Source organism: Alexandromys fortis, unplaced genomic scaffold (assembly GCF_014885135.2).
Source record: "Alexandromys fortis isolate MF-2015 unplaced genomic scaffold, M_Fortis_MF-2015_v1.1 scaffold_53, whole genome shotgun sequence".
NCBI lineage: Eukaryota > Metazoa > Chordata > Mammalia > Rodentia > Cricetidae > Alexandromys > Alexandromys fortis.
This window is the reverse complement of record NW_026067939.1, coordinates 6,392,244-6,418,991: the sequence shown is the minus strand read 5'-3', so window position 1 is coordinate 6,418,991 and position 26,748 is coordinate 6,392,244. Positions and strand designations below refer to the sequence as shown.

At 45.2% G+C, this 26,748-nt stretch overlaps 1 protein-coding gene across 9 annotated transcripts; it reads left to right on the top strand.

Annotated features, from left to right (window-relative positions):
* The first annotated feature begins 7,338 nt into the window (after positions 1-7,338).
* Positions 7,339-24,623, top strand: B3galnt1 (beta-1,3-N-acetylgalactosaminyltransferase 1 (Globoside blood group)). 9 transcript variants are annotated; one of them, XM_050147436.1, is made up of 5 exons: positions 7,340-7,767; positions 18,987-19,200; positions 19,617-19,682; positions 21,141-21,236; positions 22,525-24,623. In XM_050147436.1, the coding sequence occupies exon 5, from the start codon at positions 22,623-22,625 to the stop codon at positions 23,616-23,618; it is 996 nt and encodes a 331-aa protein (XP_050003393.1). In that variant the 5' UTR covers positions 7,340-7,767; positions 18,987-19,200; positions 19,617-19,682; positions 21,141-21,236; positions 22,525-22,622; the 3' UTR covers positions 23,619-24,623. The 9 variants fall into 9 exon arrangements, with proteins under 9 accessions (XP_050003397.1, XP_050003392.1, XP_050003396.1 ...); XM_050147433.1 differs by having other exon boundaries at positions 18,987-19,242; XM_050147440.1 differs by lacking the exon at positions 21,141-21,236 and having other exon boundaries at positions 7,339-7,767; positions 22,589-24,623.
* The last annotated feature ends 2,125 nt before the right edge of the window (positions 24,624-26,748 follow it).

Sequence of the window (26,748 nt, the reverse complement as noted above, 5' to 3'; positions counted from 1 at the left end):
TTCTGCATCCAGGGTTTTTTCATTACAGTCCTTAAGCTGCTGCCCACCCCTGGCCCCCAAATGCTCCTGGGGCTAGCTGCCCCTCCACCAGCCTATGCCCTCATTTAGGGCCACACAGGCCTCCCCCAACCTCCCACTCCCACCCCCCACCCCTAGTCATATAACAGCCTTGAGTGCTACAGACAGGGTCGAAGACTCAGGAAAGAGGAACGAGTCATTTACTAAAAGTATACAAGGCCCAAAAGAAGTCTTCGTTGTTTTTTTTTGTTGTTGTTTTTTTTTTTTAATACAAAGATTAACTTCAGTTGTAAACAGAATGATATCAGATCCAGGAGTTACACAAATATTAGTTGAATCTTTGGCCTTTGAGAATGCTAATTCAGAATACAAAAAGGTAATTAGGCTTTTAAAGGCAAGATCAGCATCCATAGATGGACGGGTCCAAATACAGCTGATATTAGATCTCGTGCTTATGAGGCTGTTTTATAGAAGTAATTTCTAGAAATTTTAAGAAAAATCAAAATATCAGTTTTTTTTTTAAATTGTGGTAAACAAGGGCATTTGAAAAGAGATTGTAGGCAAGGCATTCCTAGAAAAAAATGAAATGTCTTTTGCAGAGATAATCCAAACAAAAGGTGCCAGTCCTCTGGCATTTGCTGCAGATTCTGGATATTCCAGAAGACTGGGCCTCCTTATAATAATTCCCAGCCTACTAAGAGGTATTAGTGGAAAGTTCTTCCATAAAGGCTGTTAAAGAGCCCCACCTTGTATCAATATTTTTGTACAACAGTCATTGGAAATAGTTCATAAATTGGTTCTTCAATTTATAATTTATCATTCTATGGCTATCTCCATAGCTGATTCAGATGCAGATAACTTAGAAAAAAATGTTTGAAGAAGTAAAGAAAAGCTTTCCTTGTTTGGGATTACAAATTGTTCCTGAAAAAATACAGGGGAGAGTCTATTAATTACGTAGGATAGAAGGTAGGTTTATAAAAAGTTCAACCACGGAAAGTACAAATCAGGAGAGATCGATTATGTACTATTAATCATTTTCAATAATTGCTGAGAGACATTAACTGACTATAGCCCACAATTCGATTAACAACTCAAAAACTAAGTAATTCATTGCAAATCATACAAGGTGATAAAAACTCAAATAGTCCAAGAAAATTATCAGCTGAGGCTGAGAAAGACTTGGTAGAGGGCTGGAGAGATGGCTCAGTGGTTAAGAGCATTGCCTGTTCTTCCAGAGGTCCTGAGTTCAATTCCCGGCAACCTACATGGTGGCTCACAACCATCTGTAATGAGGTCTGGTGCCCTCTTCTGGCCAGCAGACATACACACAGACAAAATATTGTATACATAATAAATAAATACATATTTTAAAAAAAGCCTTGGTAGAAAAGAAGCTACAGGATATGCATGTGGATGACTTGGATCCAGAACATTGTATCATACTATCTTCTGTGTATTCTCCTACATGAATTCTTTTATTTTATTTATTTGGTTTGAAAAAGAAAAGACAGGATTTCTCTGTAGCTTTGGAGCCTGTCCTGGAACTAACAGGCTGGCCTCAATCTCGCAGTTATCTGCCTGCCTCCCAGGTGCTGAGATTAAAGGTATGCACCACCACTGCCTGGCTTCCTACAGGAATTATTATGCAGAGAGATATAGTATTTTATAATGGATATGTTTGCTACCCAAACAGAGTAAAAATTAAAGTCCTAAGAAGAAAAGTTGTCTGAACTGATTCTGAAAGGAAAATTGAGACTGTCAATGAACAGGAATAGACCCAGCAGAAATTGTAGTATCTTTTACTAATGCTGAAATTTCCCCATTATGGGCAGAAAATGAACACTGGCAAAGAGCTCATAGTAATTTCTTGGGAGATATTAGCAACAAATATCCCCAAAAGCAAGAAACTTCAGTTTATAAAAAAGAATTAATTGGATTTTTTTCCTCACCTTGTGCAAGAAATAACAATTTCTGGAGCTCCTATATTCTATGCTAATGCAAATAAATCAGGAAAGGCAGGTTACAAATCAAGAAATTTAAAGAAATTTACACAAAGGATTATGATTCTGCTCAAAAGTTAGAATTATATGCTATTCTCATGATATTATTAGATTTTTCCAGAACCTCTTAATATAGTTACTGACTCTCAGTATGCAGAAAGAATTGTTTTTACTGCTAAACTGCTGAACTTATTCCAAATGATTTAGAATTAACTTTGCTATTTATTCAATTACAAGAAATAACCAGAAATAGAAATCAAACCTTGTATATAACATATATTAGATCCCATACAGGTTTACCAAATCCTTGAGCACAAGGAAACAATTTTATCACCTATTACTAGGAAATGTGCTAGAAGTCTCAGAATTTTATAACAAACACCATGTTAATAGCAAGGGGTTTAAAGAAAGAACTATCAACAGCCAAGGAAATTATAAGGAAATGTCCTATTTGTTAAAATCCACTGCCTGCAGGAGGTAACCCAAGGAGTACACAAAGAAATAAAATTTGGCAAACAATGTGTTTCATTTTGCAGCAGTTGGAAAATTAAAATATGTATACCATACCATAGATACGTATTCAGGATTTCAATGGGCAACTGCTTTGAATTCTGAAAAGGTTGATTCTGGAATTACACATTTATTAGAAGTTATAACCATCATGGGGATACCTGTACAAATTAATACTGACAATGCTCCAGCATGTTTCTAATAGAATGAAACAGTTTTTTACATATTATAACATAAATCACACTGCAAGTATACCACACAATTGAAATCCAATCCGTCCCTTAGCATGAAAACCAACCATGTCAAGAACACGAAAACCAATTAGTCCTTGGGCATGAAACTAACCAGTCCCTGGGCATGAAATCCAACCAATCTCTGAGCTGGGTCTCGGTATTGATATCCTACCAATTTCCACTCTGAAAATCTCCACCTTGGAATGCTCTGCCCGGAAAAAACCTGATATAAGTCCTGAACCTGTTCAGTTTGTGGCTAACCTTTTCCCACCCTGGCAGAGCAATCATTCTCCTGGATACCTCTATTCAATAAACCTCTAGAACGAGCTTTGCTGTAAGGAGTTTCTTTTGCCTAAGAAGAGCAGAGCAGAGCAGAGATGTAACAGTTTTCACCAGAGCAGAGCAGGGCGGCCAACACCTCGGCTGGGAAAACATTCCCTTACTGGAGCAGAACTGTTACACTCAGAGGAAGCTGAGAAGAGCTGTAACATTTCTCTGGAGCACAGCGGATCAGAGCTGTAACAACCTTGCTGAGGAAACCCTCCCCTGCTGGAGCAAAGTTGTTATGCTTGCATTAGAGAAACCTTTCCCCAGAGCAAGGACTGTAACACTTTGCTGGGGAAATCTTCCCCACACCAGAACAGAGCTGTAACAATCTGGAGTGGTCTATTTCCTCTCATTACTGTAGGGACTCCTTGGTTTCCGATTGCTAGGACACATTTCCCTTCTGAACTGTACCTTGGCTTCCAACTGTCAGGAAACCTTCCTTTCTGAGCTGTAACACTTACATATATACCACTAAGTTATATCATCAGATTGAATTCATATTTGTATAGGCAGCTAAACTTTGGGACGGATTGTTCTGAGCATGGATAGCTGAATCCCCAGCTGTTAGATGCTCTAAGTACAGGAGAGGGAGAGAGAGTGCACATCACATCTTAGGTTGTGAGTGTCTTCTCACACATTTTGAGAACTTAATTCTCCTCATCTGAAGCCCCAGAGTCTTTGCATTCTAGAGCATTCTGGAAGTGCACTTACTAGTTATTCATGGATCACTAAAAACACTTTAGAAATAGGTGGTGCTGTAAGTTTCCAAAAATTAAAAAGTAAAAATTTAATGTTAATATCCTGAGGTCCATCCCTTTTTCAGTATATTAACCCATTTGCAATGGAGCCTGCCTACATTGTCAAAAATAGACCACGCCTCTGTGAGGTGAGCCGTCAACCCTGGTGGGTGAGGAACGGCTGTGATAGATGACTGTGTAGCAAGGCAGCAGCAACCACTTTACTCTCTGCAAAGGGCACAGCTACCTACTAAGCCTGGAACTAAGCAAAGAATCACAACTGTGATTTAGATCCGAGTCCTTACACTATGCCAACGAAGTCCTGGCTTACGCTGCCAATGTTTAAACTTAGTTTTGCTGTATTCCCACTTCAGTTCAATCCCTGTTTTCAGAAAACTTTCTGATGACCACAAAGATTTCAAATGTGTTCATTCCCCTTTTTTTCTCTTGCAGTAAAGAACAGTAAAGAAACCGCCGAGCCAAGTGAGAACGAAATGGACTGTGTGTTGATTTTGAGCAAAGGGACAAGATAATCAGTTCTCCCCATCTGAATTTGGTTTTGCCTATGACAGTATGGTATCTGATTTCCAAATTGTGTCCCAAACCCTAACCTCATCTGGTGATGATGTCCTTGCCTAGTCCTTTCACTTCCAATCTTGGACAGTCTTGTGCTTGCTTCTGATCATTAGAATGTGCTAAAACGTTTGCTACATGACTCGTGTGTGCACGTGTGTGTGTGCGTGTGTGTGTGTGTGTGTGTGTGTGTGTGTGTGTGTGTATGTGCACTCACATGGACACAGGTATACAAGGAAGCCAGAAATCGTGTTCCTCAGGCACTGCCCACCTTGGTTTTATTGTTCCTTTATTTGTTTTGTTTTGTTTTTTTAAGGAGGGTTACTTGCCAGTATTTGCTTCCCAGTGGTATCTGGGATCAAACTCAGTTCCCCTTGCTTGCGCAGCACTTTTTCCAACTGAGCCACCTTCCCAGAAACACATGACACTTGCCTCGCTGTTATCTTTCAGCTTGGCTTCAACTCTTAGATCATTGGTTCTGATGATGTTCAGATCAATTGTCAAGTGTAAGTGTAGAAATATAATCTGCTTGCACAAGTGAAAACCGCTAATAACAGCCAATGATTTAGAATGGAAAAACTGTCCTCGTTAATGTCTTTTGAGTATTCCTTTGTAGTGGGGAGACGGTCATTGTTCATTACAGCAGACTTGGCAGAGCTCTTGCCTAGCAGAACTTGAGAGAATTTAAATGGAATTTTTTTTTTTTTTTTTTTTTTTTTTTGGTTTTTCGAGACAGGGTTTCTCTGTGGCTTTGGAGCCTGTCCTGGAACTAGCTCTTGTAGACCAGGCTGGTCTCGAACTCACAGAGATCTGCCTGCCTCTGCCTCCCAGTGCTGGTTAAAGGCTTGTACCACCATATCTGGCTAAGATTTTGTAAAATCTTAAAACATACATCACAAGACCCTACAGAACATCACTGCTTTAAGCGGAAGTATTCATAGATACTATCAGGAGGCCCCAACTGCACAAAACACAGAGCTCTGGGACTCTGGAAGGAAAGCTAGCATTCAACTCAATTCTGATCTACCTCCTGCTAGGCTACCTGACGTCATAGGTGCCAGAAAAACCTAGAGGGCTATTATGCTACGTATCTAAGTATGTGGGCTTGTTTTCAGAGTCTCATGACTGATGTCACAATTCCTTGTGAAAGGGGACGAATGATCAAGAGTTAGTTTGTTCAGCAGTGTCGGTAGGGTTCTAGTGGTGTGGACGTGGTTCTGCTTATGTTGACTCTCCCACCACGTCTCAGCCTTGACCATTCCAGGCAAGTCTGCTCGGCAGAGATTATCCTGGGCCAGACTGACTCTCAAAGGCCTTGGCCTGCCTTAGCCACGGATTTGGCCCCAGTGCCAGTCTGGATTGGTCAAATGAAGCAAAAATACACTCTTGATGGTTGATTTTCCTACTTAAAACGGGTCACAGCTCATCTAAAGGACAGGCCACCACAAGTCCTAGCTGACCATCTTGGGAGGGTGACTGCCTTATCTACACAGTAGTCTTAAGTACTCTAATGTCCTGAAGGCGTTTAAAGCCCTGTCCTCCCAAGAATTTTCGAAATCTTCGGTTGACAAATTACCTATTAACCACCTGTAGAGGCCCAAAGACGGGAGCCTTTTTCCACCCTGTCTGAAGGTCAGAGAGTTTCGGTTTGTTCAAAGTTGCTGACAAGTGTGGCTACACACCCTGACCAATGGTCAGGAAATTCAAGCCTACTTCTGCTCCTTATTTTGAAATAGGAGGTTTGACCTTGGGAGTGGCTGCCTTCAGGACACTTGGTCTAGGGTGGGTTCACTGCCTAAACAACGGAATGTTAATGACTTGATGTCTCAAAGTATTAAAGCAAATAACTTCTAATTAACTGTCCTTTGTGTCGTGTTAAAGCAGCCTTTTGTCTTCTTCCCCTGTTGTGTTGGGGTATAAAGCTGTAAGGAAAAATTAAACATGGGCGTATTCACTGGAACTCCCTCCCAGTACTATCCTAAGTCTTCTGTTTTGTTATTTTCACTTGTGTCTTTTTTTCTCTTTGGTATTTTCCTGATCCCCATTTTGTTGAAGCTGGTCTCCGACACCACTAAAGAGAAATACCCTCTACCCTTGCTTATCATGGAAAAAAAATTGGAAAACACCGCTCTTTACTTCAGCGGTAGTAGTTTTGAGACAGCTGGGATAGTGCTGAAGATTTCATATTCTCCCCCATGGGAAACAATATGAAGAGCACCATGGGCTGCATGAAGGAGTCCTACTGTTGCAACCAGCCTCTGGCTCAAGAACCAGCTTAAATTCTAGAGCTAAAGGTAAGTTAAAATCATGCCAGGAAGGCAAAACATGAGACACACAACTTCTAAAAGTACTGTCATGGAGGAAAACCAGGGAGATTCATTGAGGCAATATTCCAACCTTTATAAGATCACCTTCCTAGGAAACCCCTGTGACTTCTCCACAACTGGGAAAGCTTGACTATGGTATCCATTTTAGGTGACTTTAGAGAGCTCTAGTTTCTCAAAAGCAAGAACGCTGATCTTGTTGGGTAGAAGTCGTTAGTTTAGGAAATGCGTCTGAAGCATCCAGGAAAGAGTGGGAAAGCCATTCTTGTAGAGTGTTTGTTAAGCTGTTGAACTTCGCATGCAGGTATGTAGGCGTGCACTGAAGAATGAATTCTTCCCTTTGCGGTGGAGGGAGGTCAAGCCTGCTACGGTTTTAAAGCCAAGGCCCCAGAATGAGTCTTTGTTTTCAGATGACTCTACTGCAGGGGCCTTTTGGCAAAAAAACAAAACAAAAAACCCAGGAAGTTTTATTTTGGAATGGAGCCACCTCCACCCAAAGTACGGAACGAGCAGGGCCAGTATAGCAACACCCAGCTCTCTTGACCGAAGCCTGTCCCCTCCCTTATCTTCCCTCCCTTTATTTTCCTCTCCTCCCCTCCTCTCCCCGAGGGAGGCACTATTTGGGTGGGGACGACTCAGAGCGGGAGATGATTAAGTGTCCATAGGAATGAACTGTTTCTGGAAGCATTTGGGGCTGAGGAGGTGCGGGCTGTGTGCCAGAGACTGACTCCCTGAGCCTCCTACCCACAGGGACCTAAGGCACCAGGAGTGTCCTCAACCTTTCATTCCCTGCACGCATCTTAAGCAGACCTGCACTTCAGTCCGGAGCCTGCGGCGGAGATACCAGCGCCCGCGGCCGTGGCCGTGGCCGTGGCCGACCACGGTGGCGAGGACAGCTCCGGGCTGCGGGTGCCGGTTGGTCGCGCGCGCGCGCGCGCGTGCAGGAGGCGCGCGCCGGGCGTGCGTGCGGCTGCGGGGATCCTGTTGTCCACGCGCAGGAAGCGAGCGCGGCCAGCATCGCAGCGGGTGCCAGCGGCTCGCCGAGGTGAGTGCGGGGCGGGCGTGCAGGGGAAGACGGTTGGGCGGCGGCGGAGCGGCCCTCTCGGGGCGCAGCCTTCTAGGGACCGCGGGTCCGGGCTCCCGGGCCCAAGGCTCCTTCGGTCGCTTGTCGCTCCTCGGTGGAGCGCCTCATCTCGGCGAGCTGCCACGCCCTGGGCCCCGGCCACCGCGGCTGCTCGGGTGCTCTCGGCCGCCTCTCGAGGCTCGGGGACAAGGCACCCGGGAATCCGGAACGCTTGGAAGAGCTCCGGTGCGCTTGGCGAGCCAGGCCCCGGGCGTTGTAAGCCTGGCGGCCGGGAGGCGCGCGGTGGGGGGCCTGGTTGTCACTGTGGCCGAGGAGAATTTGGGAATAGTGTCAGCGCGCTGGTGGACCCGCAGCAGGCCCAGAGGAACGCACATTCCTGGCAGGAAAGGGCCGGTGATCCCCTGGGAAGGAGAGTGCTTTCTGGGGAGGGATGGCGGGCAAGATGGACCCGAGGAAGGGAATGGAATGGGAGATTTGGCAAGAGGAAGGAGAAAACTCCCAAGGTTTAAGGCTTCGGAATTAATTAGAGGTCCGAGTGAACCAGCAAAGCATTTTAAAGAAAATATTAGATGGAGGAGCGTGGAAAGGATGATGTCAGCAGCAAGCACAGATGGCTGTATTCGGTGGCAGGGTTTGACTTTGAACTGAGTAGGTTTTATTTTTCATACTGCCAGCCTTTGGGAGAAGCGACTGCTTTTTTAGGAAAGGCGACTGCCAAGGAAGACATTGCCCAACCGTTTGTTTTCGGAGGTAGCACGAGTGGAATTTGCAATCTTCACCCAGAGAATATTTGTGTTTTGGCTCTGGGTGTTCCAGGCAGATGCAGGGGGGAGGGGGGGGTCTCTGCTCTTTGAAGTGTTGACACCTCACAGGGAACTTGCGTCACTCTAGGGAAGGGACCCACCTGGTAACCTGGTACTGAGAGGAGAGTGTGGTGTTTGCTCGTTCGCTACGAGAGGTTTGTTTAAAATGAATGGCCGTCGGGGAATTGCAGCAGTGAGAACAGAATAACCCATTATCGAAACTGTTCAGATACAATCCTCGGTTTGCTCATGGGACAGGTAGAGAACCGAGAATTGAAGAGAGCATCGAGGCCTATCGGAAACGAAGAGCCTGCCTGCCGATGCATAATAACTTATCCTAAAGCAGTTTGTTGGGAATGGAACATTGCTTTTAGCTGTCATAACGTTGCTGCTTTGTATGATACTTTTAAAAAAGATTTTTCTAAAAAAAAAAAAAACCCCAAAACAAAAAAAAGTCTGTTTTCCCTGCATGTATGTATTTATGTGTTCCAGAGGCATGCCTGGTGCCTCCTGAGGTCAGAAGTGGGGGCATTTCATCCCATAGAATTGGAGTTACAGATCCGGGTGGATACACCACTTGGGTACTGGGACCTGAGTTCTAGTCTCCTACCAGAGCAACAACAAGTGCTCTTAACGACCAGGTCATTCCTTCAGCCCCAAGATGGTGTCTTCTTCCATTCAGTTGTTTGCAGGACTTGTATTTTAGCTAAAACACAGAATATGGAAATCTCCCCCCCACACACACACAGACACACACATTTATCTAGTGGTTTCATCTAATCTGAAATCCTGTGAGTTTAATGTGTTTTTGATTTGAATTTATGCAGTTGGAAATGCCCTGCGGGGGTGGGTGATAATCTACTCAGCCTCCAGCTCTACTCTGTCATGGTGAAGGTGGCATCTCATTCCAGAACATCCCTTTATTCCGTTTACACCTGTGTATCAATCAGGGAAAGCACACTTGTCTGACGCAGTTGGCTGTGCTGTAGGAACTATAGTATGGTAAAGGACCGCATGGTATCATCTCGTGGGTAAGGTCAGCTGGACGGTCAAACAAGATTGAATGAACTTAACCAACAGATGCTTTCAGAACTACCATTCAGCAGGCTGTTTGGCAGCATCTCCTTGGGGGTTGTGGAAAGTGATTTTTATTTCAATAAATAAAAGTTGTGTGAACATTGATTTGCCTTCTTTAGCAGGATTCTTGCCTTAGTGTGGATTAGAGGGAGGGGGATGGTAAAGGTATGAGTTAGGGCTGGGCCTAGGAGCTGATTGGAGCCCTGTGAAACTAAGGAGTAAAACACCAGAAAGCCAAGTCAGATAATAGCTGTCCTCTGTCGTGTGTCCCTGACTCTGACCCTAGTTAACTAGGAAGTCAGGCCTTTTGCCCTCCCGTTGTACACACAGCCGAGGTACCAGTTCCCAGCTCAGTCTACCCTTCTGGAGCCACTGCACGTAGGGAACATGTTATTGGTTAGTCTAGGAACCCCTTTTCATTCTGTGACTCCTTTGGATCACGAGGGGAAAAAAAAAACAATAAAATCTGGAGATTTTATTGCTGCTTTAGGGGATGACTTTTATGGATTAGCTCCAGCAGGTATTTCCAAACTGATATCTGTTTGATAAATACAGTCAGTCCTTCGGGTGCGTAGGTTCTGTATTCATAGATTCTGCCAACCACAGGGTAGAAATGTTTAGAAAAAGTGTGTCCTAAAAATGTACAGATTGTGAGTGTTGCAGTTGTGAGAGGAAAGGATTCCCCATTGCATGCATTACAGCTCTGAGGGAGAGAGGTGTCCTGGCAGCCAGGATCCAAGGAACACCACAAAGTCACATGGCACAATAAACCTCACACAAGAGATTCCTGGGGAAAGATGCAAGAGGGTGGCTGCCTCTGCTCAGGCGAGAAAGAGTATAGAACTAAGTAGGAGATGGCGTTGGGCAGGGCAGTGGGTCTCAACTTGTCCATTGCTCCTTGGGATTGAGCACCCCTCTGACAAGGGCCACCTCAGACCTTTGGGAAATGCGTATTTACATTATAGTTCATGACAGTAGCGAGATTGCAGTTATGAAGTAGCAATGAAAATGATTTTGTTTTCATGGGGGGGGGGTCACTCCAACATATCAAGGGGGAACTATATTAAAGTGTCCCAACATTAGGAAGGTAGAGAACACTGGTGGAAGTTTTCTGGTTGGTGGAGCTTGCCAGGATGGGGATTGGTGGGATTTGTAGTCTTGAGCTCGGAGTGAACTCAGGCATTGGTGGGTTTTTAAGCCCCAGAATTGAGCTCAGGCTTTTTACTCTCTAAGGCAGAGAGAGCTTGGCCACTGGAGTCTGGAGGCTCTGGGTCCAGCCTTTGCTGCCTTACAGTGTTCTGTGTGTGGAGCCTGATAGAGTTCTGCAAGGGAAGGGCCTGGCCACTCAGATGCTCAGTCAGAGGCTTTACACACAGACTTTCTAAATTACTGTAGTATTAAATAGTTCCTGTATCCTAGCGTAGGCTGTGACATTTGCACCTTTATTGGGCATCAGTACAGTCGGAGAGCAAAAACTTAGCTCCCTTCCCTGCACACGTAATTTAGGTGCTAATTTAGGAACATTTGAACTCAAGACATCCCCAGTTTTCTTCAGACTGGTTTCACTCATGAGGTGCAGGCTAAACTTGGAGTCATGAGTCCGGAGACTCAGGGACTGGATGTGAGGTCTGACTCGCAAGCATGTGCCTTGCTTTGGGAAAAGGGGCACAGCTTTTGGAGTTGAAAAGCTTCAGGTTCTAGGTCCATGTGTTCGGGGCTGTTCGGGTCTTTGAAAAATCTAGTGTTGCAAAATGTTGCTTTATAAAATTTGCCTCGGAAGTGCTATAGACTTCTACAGAGCCTCTTTCAAAGCAAGACAAAGAAATGAAACCAGACAAACAAAAACACAAACCCCATTCCCCCCAACATAAAGCCCTAAGCTCACTACTGATGACCAAGAGTGGAGTTTTTGTTGTCGGGTGTAAGTAAAGGTGGCAGAAGCAAAATGAAAATTGTACAGGTATGCCAGCTCCTGCTGCTTTTGGTTCTGTCTGCTAGGAAGCCCAAGAACCCTGCGTGCCCTGATCCCCAGGTCCAGAATAAAGCACCATCTTCAGGGTTGCTTTGACTACAAGTAAACGTTCTTGGGGCGCAGGACATGATGCTTGCAAACTTTATTTAAAAGCCCACTCATCTCCCCAGCACACAGGGGCAGCAGGCCTCGGTTCCCATCAGGCATGGACGAAAGCCCCCCTCCCTGGTGTCTCAGACCACGCTTGACTCTGGTGTTGCTGCAGCCAGCTGGGACTTCAGGAGCAGAGCCGAGAAATGGCAGCGGAATGACGGGATTTAAATTCACTCCCTATTGGAAGTGTGTGACCATCTGAGGGAGTGGTGCTCAGTGTGGGTGTTTTCTGAAAGTCTGTGACTATTTCAGGTTCATTGTTCAAATGTAAGCAGGTTAGGGGATGGAGAGATGGCTCAGGGTGAGGAGGAGGGCTGTGCGTGTGGAGGGCCAGCGTTTGGTCCCTAGCACCCACATCCGGTGGCCCATACCCATGAGTTACTTCAGTTCCAGGGAATCTAATTCCTTTGGTGTCTGCAGGTGCACTCAAGTGCACATCCATACACACATACATATGGTTACAAATAAAATCTTTTAAAAAAACTGAGCAATTAAGGCTTTTGTATGAACACGAAGCGCAGCTGTGATGGGTTAGCTACATTCCGAGCTATCTAGCTTCTGTCTTTGGATGTGCAATTTCCCACTTTGTTCATAAGGAGCTTTAAACACCTCGCTCTCATCATAGAATCTAAGTTTGGGCTCTTTCGGGTGTCTCTGGACCATCTTTGGAGGAACCCTGAAAAAGTGGGATGAGGTCAGTCAGATGCCAACTTTATTGTGTTCCAGGGCAGTTTATATAGTGCCTTCCCTGAGCAATGGCCACGCCCTAGCCCTCGGAATCCTTCAGCTGCAAGCCATCAGAAACCATTCCCCTGCCTCGTGCTCAGAGCAGCTGCAAGCACAGGAAAACAAGTTGTTTTTCTCAGAGCAGCTGCAAGCATAACAAGTTGTTTACTCAGGCAGGCAAGGGGACCTTCAGGAAATTCAGGGCCTGGGGGTCCATAGTCCCCAACATGAACTAGTATAGTATTAGTGATTAATGAAGAAGGTTAACGAAGTCATCACACAAATAGAAATACAAAGACAGCTCACCTGCTCCACTGCCCGGACCACACTGGTAAAATGACGGAGAGGGAGAGTGTAAAGATGCTCAGTAGAAAAGAAAGGAAGTGTTTTTAATGTGAAGCTTTTATTTGCTCTGGCAAAGTAAAACATTATTTTCATTTTTTTTTATGTTAAGTAAATATACCAGTTGCTGTCTTAAGTAAAAGTCAGTTTCCCACGCATGCCCGACTGTGCCTCAATGAGGAGACAAATGTAAATTTACATAGTAGGCTGGAGAGATGGCTCAGTGGGGTCGACACCAGGTGCGGCATGGTGGGATGAGAGAACTGACTCCCACAGGTTGTCTTCCGACATGTACCTGTGTGCGCTGGTGCGCGCGTGTGACACACACACACACTAATTATAAAAACATTAAAGATATGCATATCCCTCAAATAAAGTGTCTCAGTGCACACTACCATCCTGGGCATCCGATGGAAAAGGCTCCTGCGTTTCGTGGTTGCTGCAGTTGCCTAAGGTAGGACTTGTAGCGGTACAAGTCATGCCGGAAAAGGAGAAAGGAAACTCAGTGCAAAATGATGGCGGGGTAGGAAGAAAAGGACCGTAGGGAGCAGAGCATGTGAGGACAGGAACCAGAGTCCACTTGCAGCAGCTGAATCTCTTCCAGGAGTGCCAGGGACACGCGGAGGAGTGGGAGCGCAGGCACTTGACCTTCTAGAGAGAGCAGAAACCTGGGCCTCTAGAAGGCAGGCTAGCTGGAGGGCAAAGGTAGACGTGTTGGGGTTTATCTGCATGTTTAACCACACCGGAACATACGGAATCATACCACATTTGGGAGTAGCTGCAGATTTTGTAAACAGAACAAATACAGTCAAGTAAGAGCTAGGAGCATCGAGGGTGGGTGCTGATGGCAGCGGTGTGCCTACTGAGGTCTTGGGTACCAGCCCCACCCTGCTCTGTTCACGTGGTTGTCACAGAAGACCCAGGCAGAAGGCATTGTTGTTCCTTTTCATAGAAAAATTAGACAGTGCCTCAAAGGGTAAAAGATGTGTACAAATTGGCAATCGGAGCTTCTCAAATCCCCTAAGCCTGTGAGTCACTTAGGGATATTGTTTAACGGTACCAATTTAGGAATTCTGGGCCCGCGGCTGGAGCTCTGCGGGGCTCACTGGGGTCATCTATCTGGGAGTTGAAAGCGGTGCATCCCTTCACCCTCGGAAACTGAAGTGGTTGGTTTGGGGTGGAGCTGAGTCCAAGGAGAGGGAGAAGGGTGGTGGTGGTCAGGTGGCAGAGGAGTCCCAGAAAGCAGCAGTGCGCTGTGAGGACAGAAGGGTGTGACCGCAGAGAAGAGTGTTGTCACCTGTTCCAGAGTACAGCTTGTCAGATTCTCCCTGCCCCTCTTTGTGATTTTGATGTGCATATTCTCATTTTCCAACTATGTCTGTAAAAACTAGAACGCTCATGGAGATTAGTCCTTACTCTTACTCTTCTTCCCACTACTTCCACTTCCTCCCCTTCCTCCTCCTCCTCGTCCTTCTCGTCCTCTTCTTCCTCCTCCTCTGTGCCCGTTCACTTCATTTTCTTCCCTTACATAAAAAATAAAGAAGATGCAGAGGTAATGTACTTGAGTTCATCTTTTACCCTCCGATCCTCGCCTGCCATAGGCATCCAATTCTGAGCCCGCGAGGGGGTACTGAGGCTGATACTCAAGGCCCCTGATATTGGTGGGCCCACAGAAAGTCACAGGGACTCAAAGCCGAGCCGGGGAAACACCGATGCTGAGTCCTGACATTAAGGTAAAACACATCAGGTCATGAGGCTCTCATGACGTGAACCGGTGCCTTGGTGAACTTGGTGTTGCTGTCATCGCCGGGCCTCAAGTCAGCAGGTCTGTGTAGACAGCTGCTTACCTTGACCTCAACAGTGACAGCTGGGTAGAAGGATCTGCCAGGTTCCCAGGTGTGACTGACAGAAAAGTACACAGGTTCTGAGTTGGCCTCGAGAGAGTGCTGTCTGAGCCTTCTTGTTGACTTTGGGAGAGGACCCCTCACTCATGAAGACTTGGACCCCATTTGCACATTTCTCAGTGGTGTTTTGTACAGACAAATTAATGTGAGTGTTCTAGAATGGACTTGCTGTGCCACAGGAAAAGTAAAGGCTCAGCTTTACTGAATCATGTAAAAGGAATTGAGCTGATTTGCATTTGCTTCAGACTATTACTCAGAATAATTAATATAAGCCTTTTCAGTGGGATGTCTATGATGGTCTCCCAGGACCAGATTTCTCTGAATGGTTTCCTCCCTGCTAGAGACAACAAAAGCTAAAACAGATTCTTTTTTAAATAACGTAATAAACATGGCATATTATATCCTTAGAGAATACATGTTGAAATCTCAGAGAAGCCCTACGTTGGGAAAACAAAAAACAAAAAACATAGTTTAGGTTTGTTTGAATGACTTCCAGGTGTTTTTTGTCCCAGGCATTTCTAAGATTACTGCATCTGTCTGTGGGTTAGATGCAGCTGCAGTTGGGCGTGAGCAGAAAGTGGGAGAGGGGGACATTTTGGGCTCAGTAACTGAGATGCCCATTCCTTCTGTGGGAATGATTGAGACACTGGCATGCATCATGGAAGAGGGCAGGAAGGTTGTAAAAGCTGAAAGTTAGGTGTAAGGGACATGGTGCTTGTAAGCATGAACACATGCTACAGATACCTTGAACACTCCATCATGGATGGGGGACGGTTTCATGGAGCGCCACCCTTCCAGGAAGAACTTTTTGGCAGTTAATATTACTGCAGGGAAGGGAGCAGGGTTATTTTCTTCAGTGGTGTAGCCACTGGCTAAGTTACCCACATCCCGGTAAATAACACCCTACCACGTTCGCGTTCGTAAGGTGGCCTTCAATAAACTCAGCGGCTTAGGACTAGGTGGGAAGAAGGGGGTTCAGCAGAAGTGGGAGGGGTAACAGAGGGTAATACAGTGTGAGTAGGACCTTAGTACATTGGATAAATATATAAAGTTATAGCCAAGCATAGTAGCACAGGCCTTTACTCTCAGTACTTGGGAGGCAGAGGCAGGTGAATCTCTATGAGTTCATGGCCAACCTGGTCTACACAGTAAGTTCCAGGACAGCCAGAGCTACATAGTGAGACCCTGTCCAAAAAAACAAAAAACAAAAACAAAAACAAAAAAACACCCCCCCCCAACCAACCAAACAATATATTTATAAAGGATAAGAAAGAGATTTAATAAAACATTTATAGCTTGTAACATTAGAAAGCCTTGCTTTCACCCTTTCTCTGATCTACCCTTTCTTCCCATCTACCACATGTCACTTTCTGTCACTTTTCTAACTACATTGTCTTTGGATCTCTACTGCTGTGGAGAGACACCATGACCGTGGCAACTCTTGTAAAGGAAGACATTTAATTGGAGCTGGCTTACAGCTTGGAAGTTTAGTCCATTATCACCATAGCATGGCAGCGCACAGGCAGACATGGGGGTGGAGAAGGAGCGGAGAGTTCTCCGTCCAGATCAGCAGTCAGCAGGAAGAGAGAGAGGGACTGGGCATGGCTTGAGCATCTGAAACCTCAAAGCCTGCCCCCAGTGACACAACACACTTTCTCCTACAGGGCCATATGTACTGGAACAAGGGCACCCTTCCTGATAGTGACACTCCCTATGAGGTCATTTTCATTTAAACCACCACACACACACACACACACACACACACACACACACACACATATTCTAAATTTCCTACTACAAAAGATAGTATGACAGGGTCATTGAGGTGGCTCAGCAGATAAGAGCCCTACCAGCAAGCCTGACACACTAGACTTACATGGTAGATAGGGAGAACTGACCCCACAAGTAGTCCTCTGACTTCCACATATATGTAAGGAGCCATTACAGAAGCCACAGAGGAGTGCTGCTTACTGGCTTGCTCTCTGTGACTTGCTCAGCCTGCTTTCTTAGAGCATCAAGGACCACCAGGCCAGGGGTGGTGACACCCACAATGGCCACATCAATCACAAATTAAGATGTCCTACAAGCTTGCCTATATCCCAGTCTTAGGCAGTCTGTCAATAGAGACTGTTTCCTGAGAGGACTCCAGCTAGCCAGCACAATATGTAACCTAGTATCAGGTTTTGTTGTTGTATTTTTTTCTTTTTAAGTAAATGTTTGATGCAGCCTTAAAAACAAGTACTGGGGCCCTCAGGGAGTGTAGGAGATGGTTCTAGGACTCCTATGGGCTCCCAGGTTCTCTCACACTGAAATTCCTATGTACAATGGTGCACGCGGTCTGTGCACACTCCAGATTTAAAAGCCTACTGCAGTGTTTTAGAATAGGAATGCCTAGCTGTTTCTCAGTGTTTCTTAGAGAATAATGACAGAAAATAAGTCTGCAGGTTTTATACAGAAGTAAAGACATATCTTACCTTAGGGGCAGTGGTAGTTTTTGGTTTTGTTTGTTTTCAAGGTATGGTGGTTTGAAAGAAAATGGCCTCAAAAGAAGTGGCATTATTAGGAGGTGTGGCCTTGTTGGAGAAAGTGTGTCACTGTGGAGGCAGGTTTTGAGGGGATACCGCCTAGTGTCAGAGTTCACTTCCTGTTGCCTGGGTAAGATGTAGAACTCTCAGCGATTTTTCCAGCACCGTGTCTACCTGCACACCACCATGTTCCACAGCGATAATGAACTGAACCTCTGGACTGGAAGCCACCCAGCTAAATGGTTTTCTTTAGAAGAGCTGCTGAGGTCCTGTTGTCTGCACAGCAATAGAACAAAATACAAGGCGAGAATTGCTTAGACTGGGTTTCACCCATAGCCCAGGCTGGCCTTACGTTCACTATGTTGCTGGAGATTATTTCCAGCTCTCAGTCCTCCTGCTCTACCTTATAAATACTGATTTTCAGATGCTTGCTGCCATACTCTGCATATTTATTGATATATCTACAATGCAGCCTTTATTCCTAAGGATCGGAGCCCTGCAGGAGGAGAGGAAAGATTGTAAGAGGCTGAGGATGAGAATGTCTGCTGAAAGACAGTGTCTTCTATACATGACAGGGAACGGAAGCTCTTCCCACGCATCCCAGTATAACCTCCTAAATACATACGACCTACATAATGCCAACACCAGCTGACATGCCAACACAGATATGGGAAATCTCACAAGGCCCTGCCCCTGTATGAAGAGCTGTAGGTAATTAATTTCTGCTCAGAGAATCAGACTTCTCCAAGGACAGTGATAGACTATCTAAATCATAAGTGGTTAGCCATAAATACATATTCATATAAGCAACACCAAAATGGACTTAACAGGATAAATTCACACACACACACACACATGCACAAATAATAAAAAGTGGTCGATTTGAGAGGGAGTGAAGAGGACAAGGGAGGAGTGGATGGGAGAGAGAGGGTTGGAAATGCTGTAAGCACAGTACTTAAGTGAGGTAGCTCCGTGGGTAATGGTTTGTCACTAAGCCTGATGATGACTTGAGCGCCGTCCCCACGATCCACTTCTCTGCCAGGTCCTGGAAGTTCGATCCACTTCTCTGCCAGGTCCTGGAAGTTCGATCCACTTCTCTGCCAGGTCCTGGAAGATCTTCTCTAGTCCCCAACCGTGTATGTACAATCAAATGAATGTAATTTTCAGATTTTAAGGAAAGGATTATTCGTCTGACTTCCCAAGAGGATCTGTATGCTGTTTCACATAGAGCGGACGGAAGTGGGATGTGTCCAAGAGCGCCCGTGCAAGGGGGGCTGAGGGAAGCCGAGAGGCCCGCTTTATCACAGCTGACTTAAGATGGCCAACTCATGTAATGTCCCAAACCAGCTGGAATCAGGACCCTGAACAGTGGGGTGTTGAGTGGGAGGAGCAGGGATGAGAAATAGAATGAGAAGACAAAAGTAATAGCTGGGGCTGAGGGTCTGGCAGAAGCTGATGACTTGCGCCAAACAAGTGTTTTCCTTTTCCTTTTGGTTTTCAAGACAGGGTGTCTCTGTGTAGCCCTGGATGTCCTGGAACTTCTTTGTAGACAAAGCTGGCCTCAAACCCAGAGATCCACATGCTTCTGTCTCTCGGGTACTGGCATTAAAGGCCAGTGCAAACACACCTGGCCCAAGAAGTGTATTAAGCACAACTTCTTATTTTATACTATCTGCAGGAGGAAAAAGGCCAAGGTCAGCAGAGCTCTGTGTTAGACAGTGTCGGCAGAGAGACTGTGCAGCACCTCCGACGGCTACCCAAGGACTGATAACCACAGCCCAGAGGGAAGAGTCGGGTCTCCAGAAGCTGCAGCCTTGACTCCTTCGAGGCACTGGCTTGAGCCCAAGACCAGCTTTGACTACCCGGCTACTGGACAAGGACACAGATCTAAGGTCACGTTTGTCCTTTCATCGGGACCGCTGAGGAAGTCTTGGGTCAGTCTGGCTCCCCACACTGATGCTTTTTTTGTGTGTGATGTAGCTTTATGATCGTTAATTACCTTTTTGGGGGGTGCTTTCGTTGAACTCTGACCTTCACCTGCTTCCAGACACACATGCAATCACATCCGCATGGCACATAGAAAACACAGAAGCCAGCTGCTGTTAAGTGCAAATGTACATCAGTATGGGGCAGTAGTTCACCTTAACCACAGGGGCCCATACAAAACACATGGCTAAAAAGAGATAAGTCATAAAGATTTCAACTCGAATCAGAGAACGTGATGTGAATGGCTAGTTTGTTGATTGGCATTTTCCTGGCACATGCTTTCCTGTTTCTTAAGTTTTAAACACTTTGTGTTTTGTTTTAGGTGTGAGCCTTTTACATAGCATGTGGCAGAAATTTGGGCCAGGCCATGAAAACCCCCATGGTTCAGGTGAGCTACTGCCCGTACTAACGTCCGTTCGCATTGACGGCAGCTGGCTTCTGTGTTTTTCTTTGCCATACATTTTCTCTGCTTTCCCCCTCTCTCTTTTTCGTCTTCCCGTCAGTAGCTGGCTTACTTGACCTGTTTGTTGTTTCCATCATTCAACTCAGAAGATATATGTCCATATTTATTCTTCTGCTGGTTATGCTGAAGGTTTATATTATCTATTCTTTTTAAATTTCTTTAAAGTTTTTATTTAGTCATTTTTATCTTAGATGCATAAATGTTTGCTTGCAAGCGTGAAAGTGTGCCACGGAGAAAGAGACCAGAAGAGGACATAAGTTATAAATGGTTGTGAGCCAGGTGGTGGTGGCACCCAAACCTGGGTCCTCTGCAAAAGCAGCAAGTGCTTTGAATCACTGTGCCGTCTCTCACCCCAGTTTAGAATAGATTCTTACATACAGTTTTAGCAAAAACTGTGTTTATCCTCATCCTTATTCCTACTGAACAAAGTGTGGAGAGTTTCTCATTTACGATATTCTTTTGCAGGCAAGCAGGCTAGCAGGCATGCGTGTGTGCGTGTGTGCGTGTGTGTGTGTGTGTGTGCAGATGTGTGGAGACCAGAAGTCAACATCAGGCCTTTCCTTCAGTTTCTCTCCACATTTTTTGAGACTGGCTCCCTCACTGAACCTGGGGCTCACCAGTTTACTTAAACTGGGTAGCTAGCAAGCTCAAGGAGTCTACTCCTCTCTACCAAGCCTCCCCCACTCCAGTGAGGTTACAAACGTGTGATACTGTATCTGCCATTTGTGTGAGTGGTGAAAATCTAAACCGGGGTCTTCATGCTTGTATGGCAAGGATTTTCCCACCTGAGCCATCTCATTTTTACCTGGTATTTCAGTTTCAATTTGTGCATGTTTACTTGTTCATGTGAGTGCATGGGGGAGTCTGGGGATGTGTTCTATCATCTTGTCACTCAGGAGGCAGCTTTCATGTGTATGGCTCCTGTGTTGGCAGGGGAAGCACTTAATCAACGTAGCCGTCATCTTTCTACAGCCTCTTGGTTCTCAGCCTTCCTAATGCTGCAACCTTTTAATACAGTGGCTCCTGCTGTGGTGACCCCAACCATTAAACTGTTTCCATTGCTACTTCATAGCTGTAATTTTGCTACTGTTGTGAATCATAATGTAAATGTCTGTGTTTTCCCATGGTCTTGGGTGACCCCATGAAGGTTCAACTCCCCAAAAGGTCAAGCCCCACAGGTTGAGAACCACTGCACTAGGTTCATCCTCTTCACAATATGAGAAAAATTACTTGTGTTTTTTGTTGTCTGTTTCCATTCTTTCAGCTGTGATTATGAGTCTTTCATATCTTTTAATAATCTCTTGCTTTACCTTTGCTTCTTACATTCCATTTCCCCTTAAATTCAGTGTTCTTCATAGTAAAAAGAGATCCTTTAATATCTAGGCATGCCAGAACTCTGGAGGTGAAGGCAGAGATGAGGCAGATGCAGGTGGATCTCTGTGAATCCTAGTCTTTTTGAGAATATTCTTTGTATTTCATGTGAGTACTCTAAAATCCACTTATAAAATAGGTACAGTAAAACCCATCTCTCTCAGCAAGCTGTAATGGTGAGTGTCTGCTCTCAGCACCACTGTGAGATACGTGCACATCCAAACGGGCTTTTCAGAGCATGCCCCGGATGGAGGTGATGTGTATTAAAACAATAGAATAGTTAAAATGATAGAAGTGTCATGAATGGTACAAGGTCACACTTCTGGGGTACAGCTAGGACAGGGTAGCACTCAAGCTCCCAACCTCTACACAGGCTCAGCACCCTGTGGGCACAAAATCTAGTGTTTTGTTTTTATTTACAGAGGCAACACAGACAATCCAAAGCAATGCATGTATAATCCCGTGACACAGAAAGGCAGAGCGTGAGCTCCCAGCAACCTCAAAGACAAGACCGTTGGGTTGGTGGAGCACATCCTTGCTCTGCATATTTGCACATAGAATTCTAGGTGTTTATCATCCTCTCTTTTCAAAAGAAGTGTACATCATGTATATATATTGCTCCATTTTTCAGTCAGTGATATGAATGTAGGAATTATGGGAAGCAAAATTGCAAGTAACGGGTGAAGGTATCCTGTTGAATGAAGTAGCCATAATTTCACTTGGAAGGTTTCCTATGATAGACTTCTAAATCATAATTTTTCTCTATTATAAAGGACCCACACAGTTTTCTGATTAGTATTTAGGATAAATTGATAGCAGTGGTGTTATTTGACTTGAACACAGTCTAGAAAGCCTGCTTGGGATACAGTCAGAGGCAAGCAAGACCTGCTCATGTATTGGAGCACAGTAGCCAAGATGCAGAACGAGTTGCAGAGCTGAGTGATGGGTTAGTGGATAAAAACAGTGTGGTAATCTACAAGATGGAATGTTATTCAGCTAAAAATGTTAGAATCCTGGAATTTGAAGCAACATAAATAGAGTAAAATGAGCAAGAACAGAAAGACAGATATTTCTAGTTCTTGTTTGTGGAATATTTTTTAGCTCTCATTTTTCTTTTTTACTTTTAATTTTGAGTTCAGGGCTCTCCAGGTCACCTAGGCTGGCCTCGAACTTGTGATCTTCTTGCCTCATCCTCCCAAATAACTAGGGTTACAATTATTTGTGTCGAATGAGAGGTGTTGTTTGAAAATGATTCTTGGGTCCGTTTTAACCTGGGTCTTGCTCTGCACCCCTGGGTGGTGGTTCATCGATGTGTTAAATGTAGCCAGGCAGGCCGAGGCCAGGCTGTCTACTGTTGATTGGGAGCTTTCTCTCTCTATTCTCTCCTCTTGACTAGATGACAGCAACTGACGTGTGTTGAGGAGGTGGACACTTCACCGAGCCTTTGCTCCGTCTTGTAGAGCCCGTGCCTTCCATACTTCTCCGCTGCTGTGAATGGCCCCGGCTGTCTTGACCGCCCTTCTCAATAGGATGTCACTGAGATCCCTCAAATGGAGCCTCTTGCTGCTGTCCCTGCTGAGTTTCCTGGTGATGTGGTACCTCAGCCTTCCCCACTACAATGTCATTGAGCGTGTGAACTGGATGTACTTTTATGAGTATGAGCCAATTTACAGACAAGACTTTCGCTTCACGCTCCGGGAACATTCGAACTGCTCCCAACAGAACCCATTCCTGGTCATCCTGGTGACCTCACGCCCTTCGGACGTGAAAGCCAGACAAGCGATTAGAGTCACTTGGGGTGAAAAGAAGTCCTGGTGGGGATATGAGGTTCTTACATTTTTCTTATTAGGCCAGCAGGCCGAAAAGGAAGACAAGGTGTTGGCGCTGTCCCTAGAAGACGAACACCTTCTCTATGGCGATATTATACGGCAAGATTTTTTAGACACATATAATAACTTGACCTTGAAAACCATTATGGCTTTCAGGTGGGTAATTGAGTTTTGCCCCAATGCCAAGTATATCATGAAAACAGACACTGATGTTTTCATCAACACTGGCAATTTAGTCAAGTATCTTTTAAACGTAAACCACTCAGAGAGGTTTTTCACAGGCTACCCTCTAATCGACAACTATTCCTATAGGGGATTTTTCCAGAAAAACCATATTTCGTATGAGGAGTACCCTTTCAAGGTGTTCCCTCCCTACTGTAGTGGGTTAGGCTACATCCTGTCCAGGGACCTTGTGCCGAGGATCTATAAAATGATGAGTCACGTGAAGCCCATCAAGTTTGAAGATGTTTATGTTGGGATCTGCTTGAATTTGTTAAAAGTGGACATTCACATCCCAGAAGACACAAATCTCTTCTTTCTGTATAGAATCCACTTGGACGTCTGCCAGCTCAGACGCGTGATTGCCGCCCATGGCTTCTCTTCCAAGGAGATCATCACGTATTGGCAGGTCATGCTGAGGAACACCACCTGCCATTATTAAGGCCGTACTTTAGACGTCCAGGGCAGGGAGGGCTCAGAGTGCTGGCTTCCCAGACTGAGATGCACGGAGCACGCCCAGACGGAAGCTCCGCGGCATAAACTCCCTAGTGATTTGACTTCACAGACTTTCACGTGGACCCCTTAAAGGCGATGGAGGAGTGGAACAATGCAAACAAAGGGTTTTGCTAATGCAGTCAGAGGAACAAACATCGCCTGGATGACTAGTCTATAGATTATTATTCCTTAAGATTTCTCTGAAAGAAGAGCTGACTCGTCCACAGCAACAAAACCGTGCAGAGTTGTATTTATTAGATAGTCTAGTTTCATGAAGCTCAGCGTGGAGCTTCGGTGGTATTATTTATATATATGGGCGTGTGTGTGTGTATACATATATACACATATATTTCTCGTAAAAGCTTTACTGAAGTTATATTGAAGAAAATTTCATTTGTATTGTTTCCATCCACAGGATACTTGACAATGTGGTATTTCCGAGTTATAAGATAGTATTTAATGTTATTTCAGGTTCCTAAGTGTTTAAAGGTTACGGAGGCTTCAGTATTATTATATAATGAATCCCCTTTCACATTTGAGTTTTGTTTTACTTCCTCTACTCAGCAGTTCACCTTTGAAAGCCCCACTCATGTGACATCATAGCTTGTTACTGACTGACAGCAATCTCCTGAGCTTTGTTGGATATTTTATTGTAGAAATACAGATAATCAAAGCAAGAAAATTCAATATTTCTTGCTTTTTTTTTAATGTAGTACAAATATGTAGTCAGTGTTTCTAGATGTCACTGCATTTGTGCTTTTTTTTCCTCCACAGACCTTGGGAGTGATGGAGAATATTTCCTAAAAGCAAAGAGGCTAGGGTATTAGAGTATGATACAGCAGTGTCTGAGTTGGAAAGGGAAGGCAGAGGATCCACGCTGCATTGTTAACCCACCCAGTGTTTTCTGCTTAGTGATCAACTTGTGAATAAAGAGTTTCCAAAACCAAGAAAAGCTGCTTCTGTTGTCACGAGCTCACCACTGAGACGAAAGTCTGAGGTCGAGTCTGATTTTAATCTCCTGTGCCTTCACAGTGCCGGCGTTTCCTTGCTGGACCTGTTCCTAAGGGAGGAAAGAGGATGCCTTGTCCACAGGTGCCAGGGATTAAGCAGCTTTTTCTGAGTTGATAAAGAACAGGTAACTCCTTTCTTACTAGTTACCTGGTAGTAAGAGCTCAAACCTTCCTCGGAAAATAGAACCTCCAAACCCACAGTCAGGTCCTGTGATGGCTGATTTATAATTCTGTGTGGAGACTGCTGTGTTGTGTGGTTCCCTATAATGGGCCTGTGACCATCTCCCTGAGTCATCAGTCTAGGCCCTGTATCAACACAGGTGTGACCTTCTCCTTGGGTCATCAGTCTATGGGAGTCTCAGAAGACTCCCGAGTATATGAAGACCACCGTGTGTTCTTTAAGCTCGCGTTGCTTGCCAGTGATTGCCTAGCACCCTGCACCAAGTGTCTTCTCATACCAGGGCACAGGTTCAAGGGCAATCCCCATGTAGAACACACCATTCTTAAGGAGAGAAGGAAAAAAAAATCACTGGTAAAAATTGGAAGCTGGGGCTCAGTAAAGAAACCACCGTCAAAAGAGCTCCATCATTAGGGGGCAGGGTTTTATTCTAGATAAATATCAGGAGCCATCTTGAGGGAGACTGTCATGGCTACCTCTCGGGGACAGAGCGAGGGGCAGACAGCAATTGTCAGAGCTTTGGGAGAAGAGAAGACAGCAAATATGGTGGGAGTGTCCTGCCAGTTACGAGGGGTTATGTTGCAGAGGGAGGAGGGCAGGTTAGTGGAACAGCCTGGGAACTACTAGCTTGGGGCTCTGCCCTGTTGGGTTTGCTTGAGTTCACAGAGAACTGGATGCCCTCTCTGGAGGTTGGAAGGCTGTGAAAGCTGAGGAAAACATAATGGATTTTGCTGGCAAACAGAAACCCACTTTACAAGGTTTCTGAGGGAAGCTGAGTGTTTATGGGGGTCCATGTCCAGCTAAGCCCAGACTGCCATCTTGGGAATCCCACATCATTCTCTAATAGATCATTACTGCAGAGAGAGGAGTAGGCAGGGCTAGCTTTAGGTGGGGGAGAAGGATGGATGCTGCAATATAACTAGCCCATGTTAGTGTCTTTGGAATTCCTACATCCTTGTGCCTTTTAATCAATCAGGACTCAAACTTGCAATCCTCTCACCTCACCCAGCCTCCTAGATGCTAAGATTATTGTGCCACCGTACCTTGTAGCTTCCTTAATGTTACAGTGAGGCCTTCAGATTTGGATTTGAAGAAACTCAAAGACCAGTTCTCACTGGAACTCCTTCAAACTCCATCCGCTCCCTGGTTAGCCCAGTGTGGTTAACATGGGACCAGATTTCCAAGAACTTCCTTCAGATACTTGGCACACATCAACATTTATAAAAAGCAGTGGGGTTTTCTTAATGATCCTAGATTTATTTATAATAGTAACGAGATGTGTGTATATGGAGAAGTCAGAGCGGTGTTGCCTGAATAGCTCCAAATCCCTGATCATCTAATCTTGAATAACTTTTACCGTCTTACACTGCTTTAGAAGCTTCCTTTGCTGTGCCCAGAAGATTCCAGGGTCCATCCTATCTCTCCCACTGTTGCCGTTTCTTGCTGTGGCCCTGGAAGCCTGTAGCATGTCACCCCTTTCTCACAGGTGCCGCCATCCGTGTAAAAATGCCTCTTCCTTAAAGTAAATGAGAAACTGGCTTTCTCATTCACATCCGAATATGAATGTTCATGGCCAAGAACGTGGGTTCTGGTTACCACAAGTAATGTGCTTTGCCAGGGAAGACATTATATGAACTTTTGTGTAACGGGTCTAAGAAGGTCGTGAGGCGTCGTGATGTGGGATTCCCCTCTGTATGTTGTGAATACTATTAGTTAATAAACTGTCTTGAGGCTATAGCAGAGCAGGGTAGAACAGAGCTAGGCGGGGTAAACTCAACTGAATGCTGGGAGGAAGAAGGCGGAGTCAGGGGAGAAGCCATGGAGCCACTGCCAGAGACAGACATGCTGAAACTTTGCCAGTAAGCCACAGCCTCGTGGTGAGACACAGA

Bases quoted from the DNA above. Each gene is read 5' to 3' on its own strand.
- B3galnt1 (XM_050147440.1), top strand. From the start codon at position 22,623: ATGGCCCCGGCTGTCTTGACCGCCCTTCTCAATAGGATGTCACTGAGA.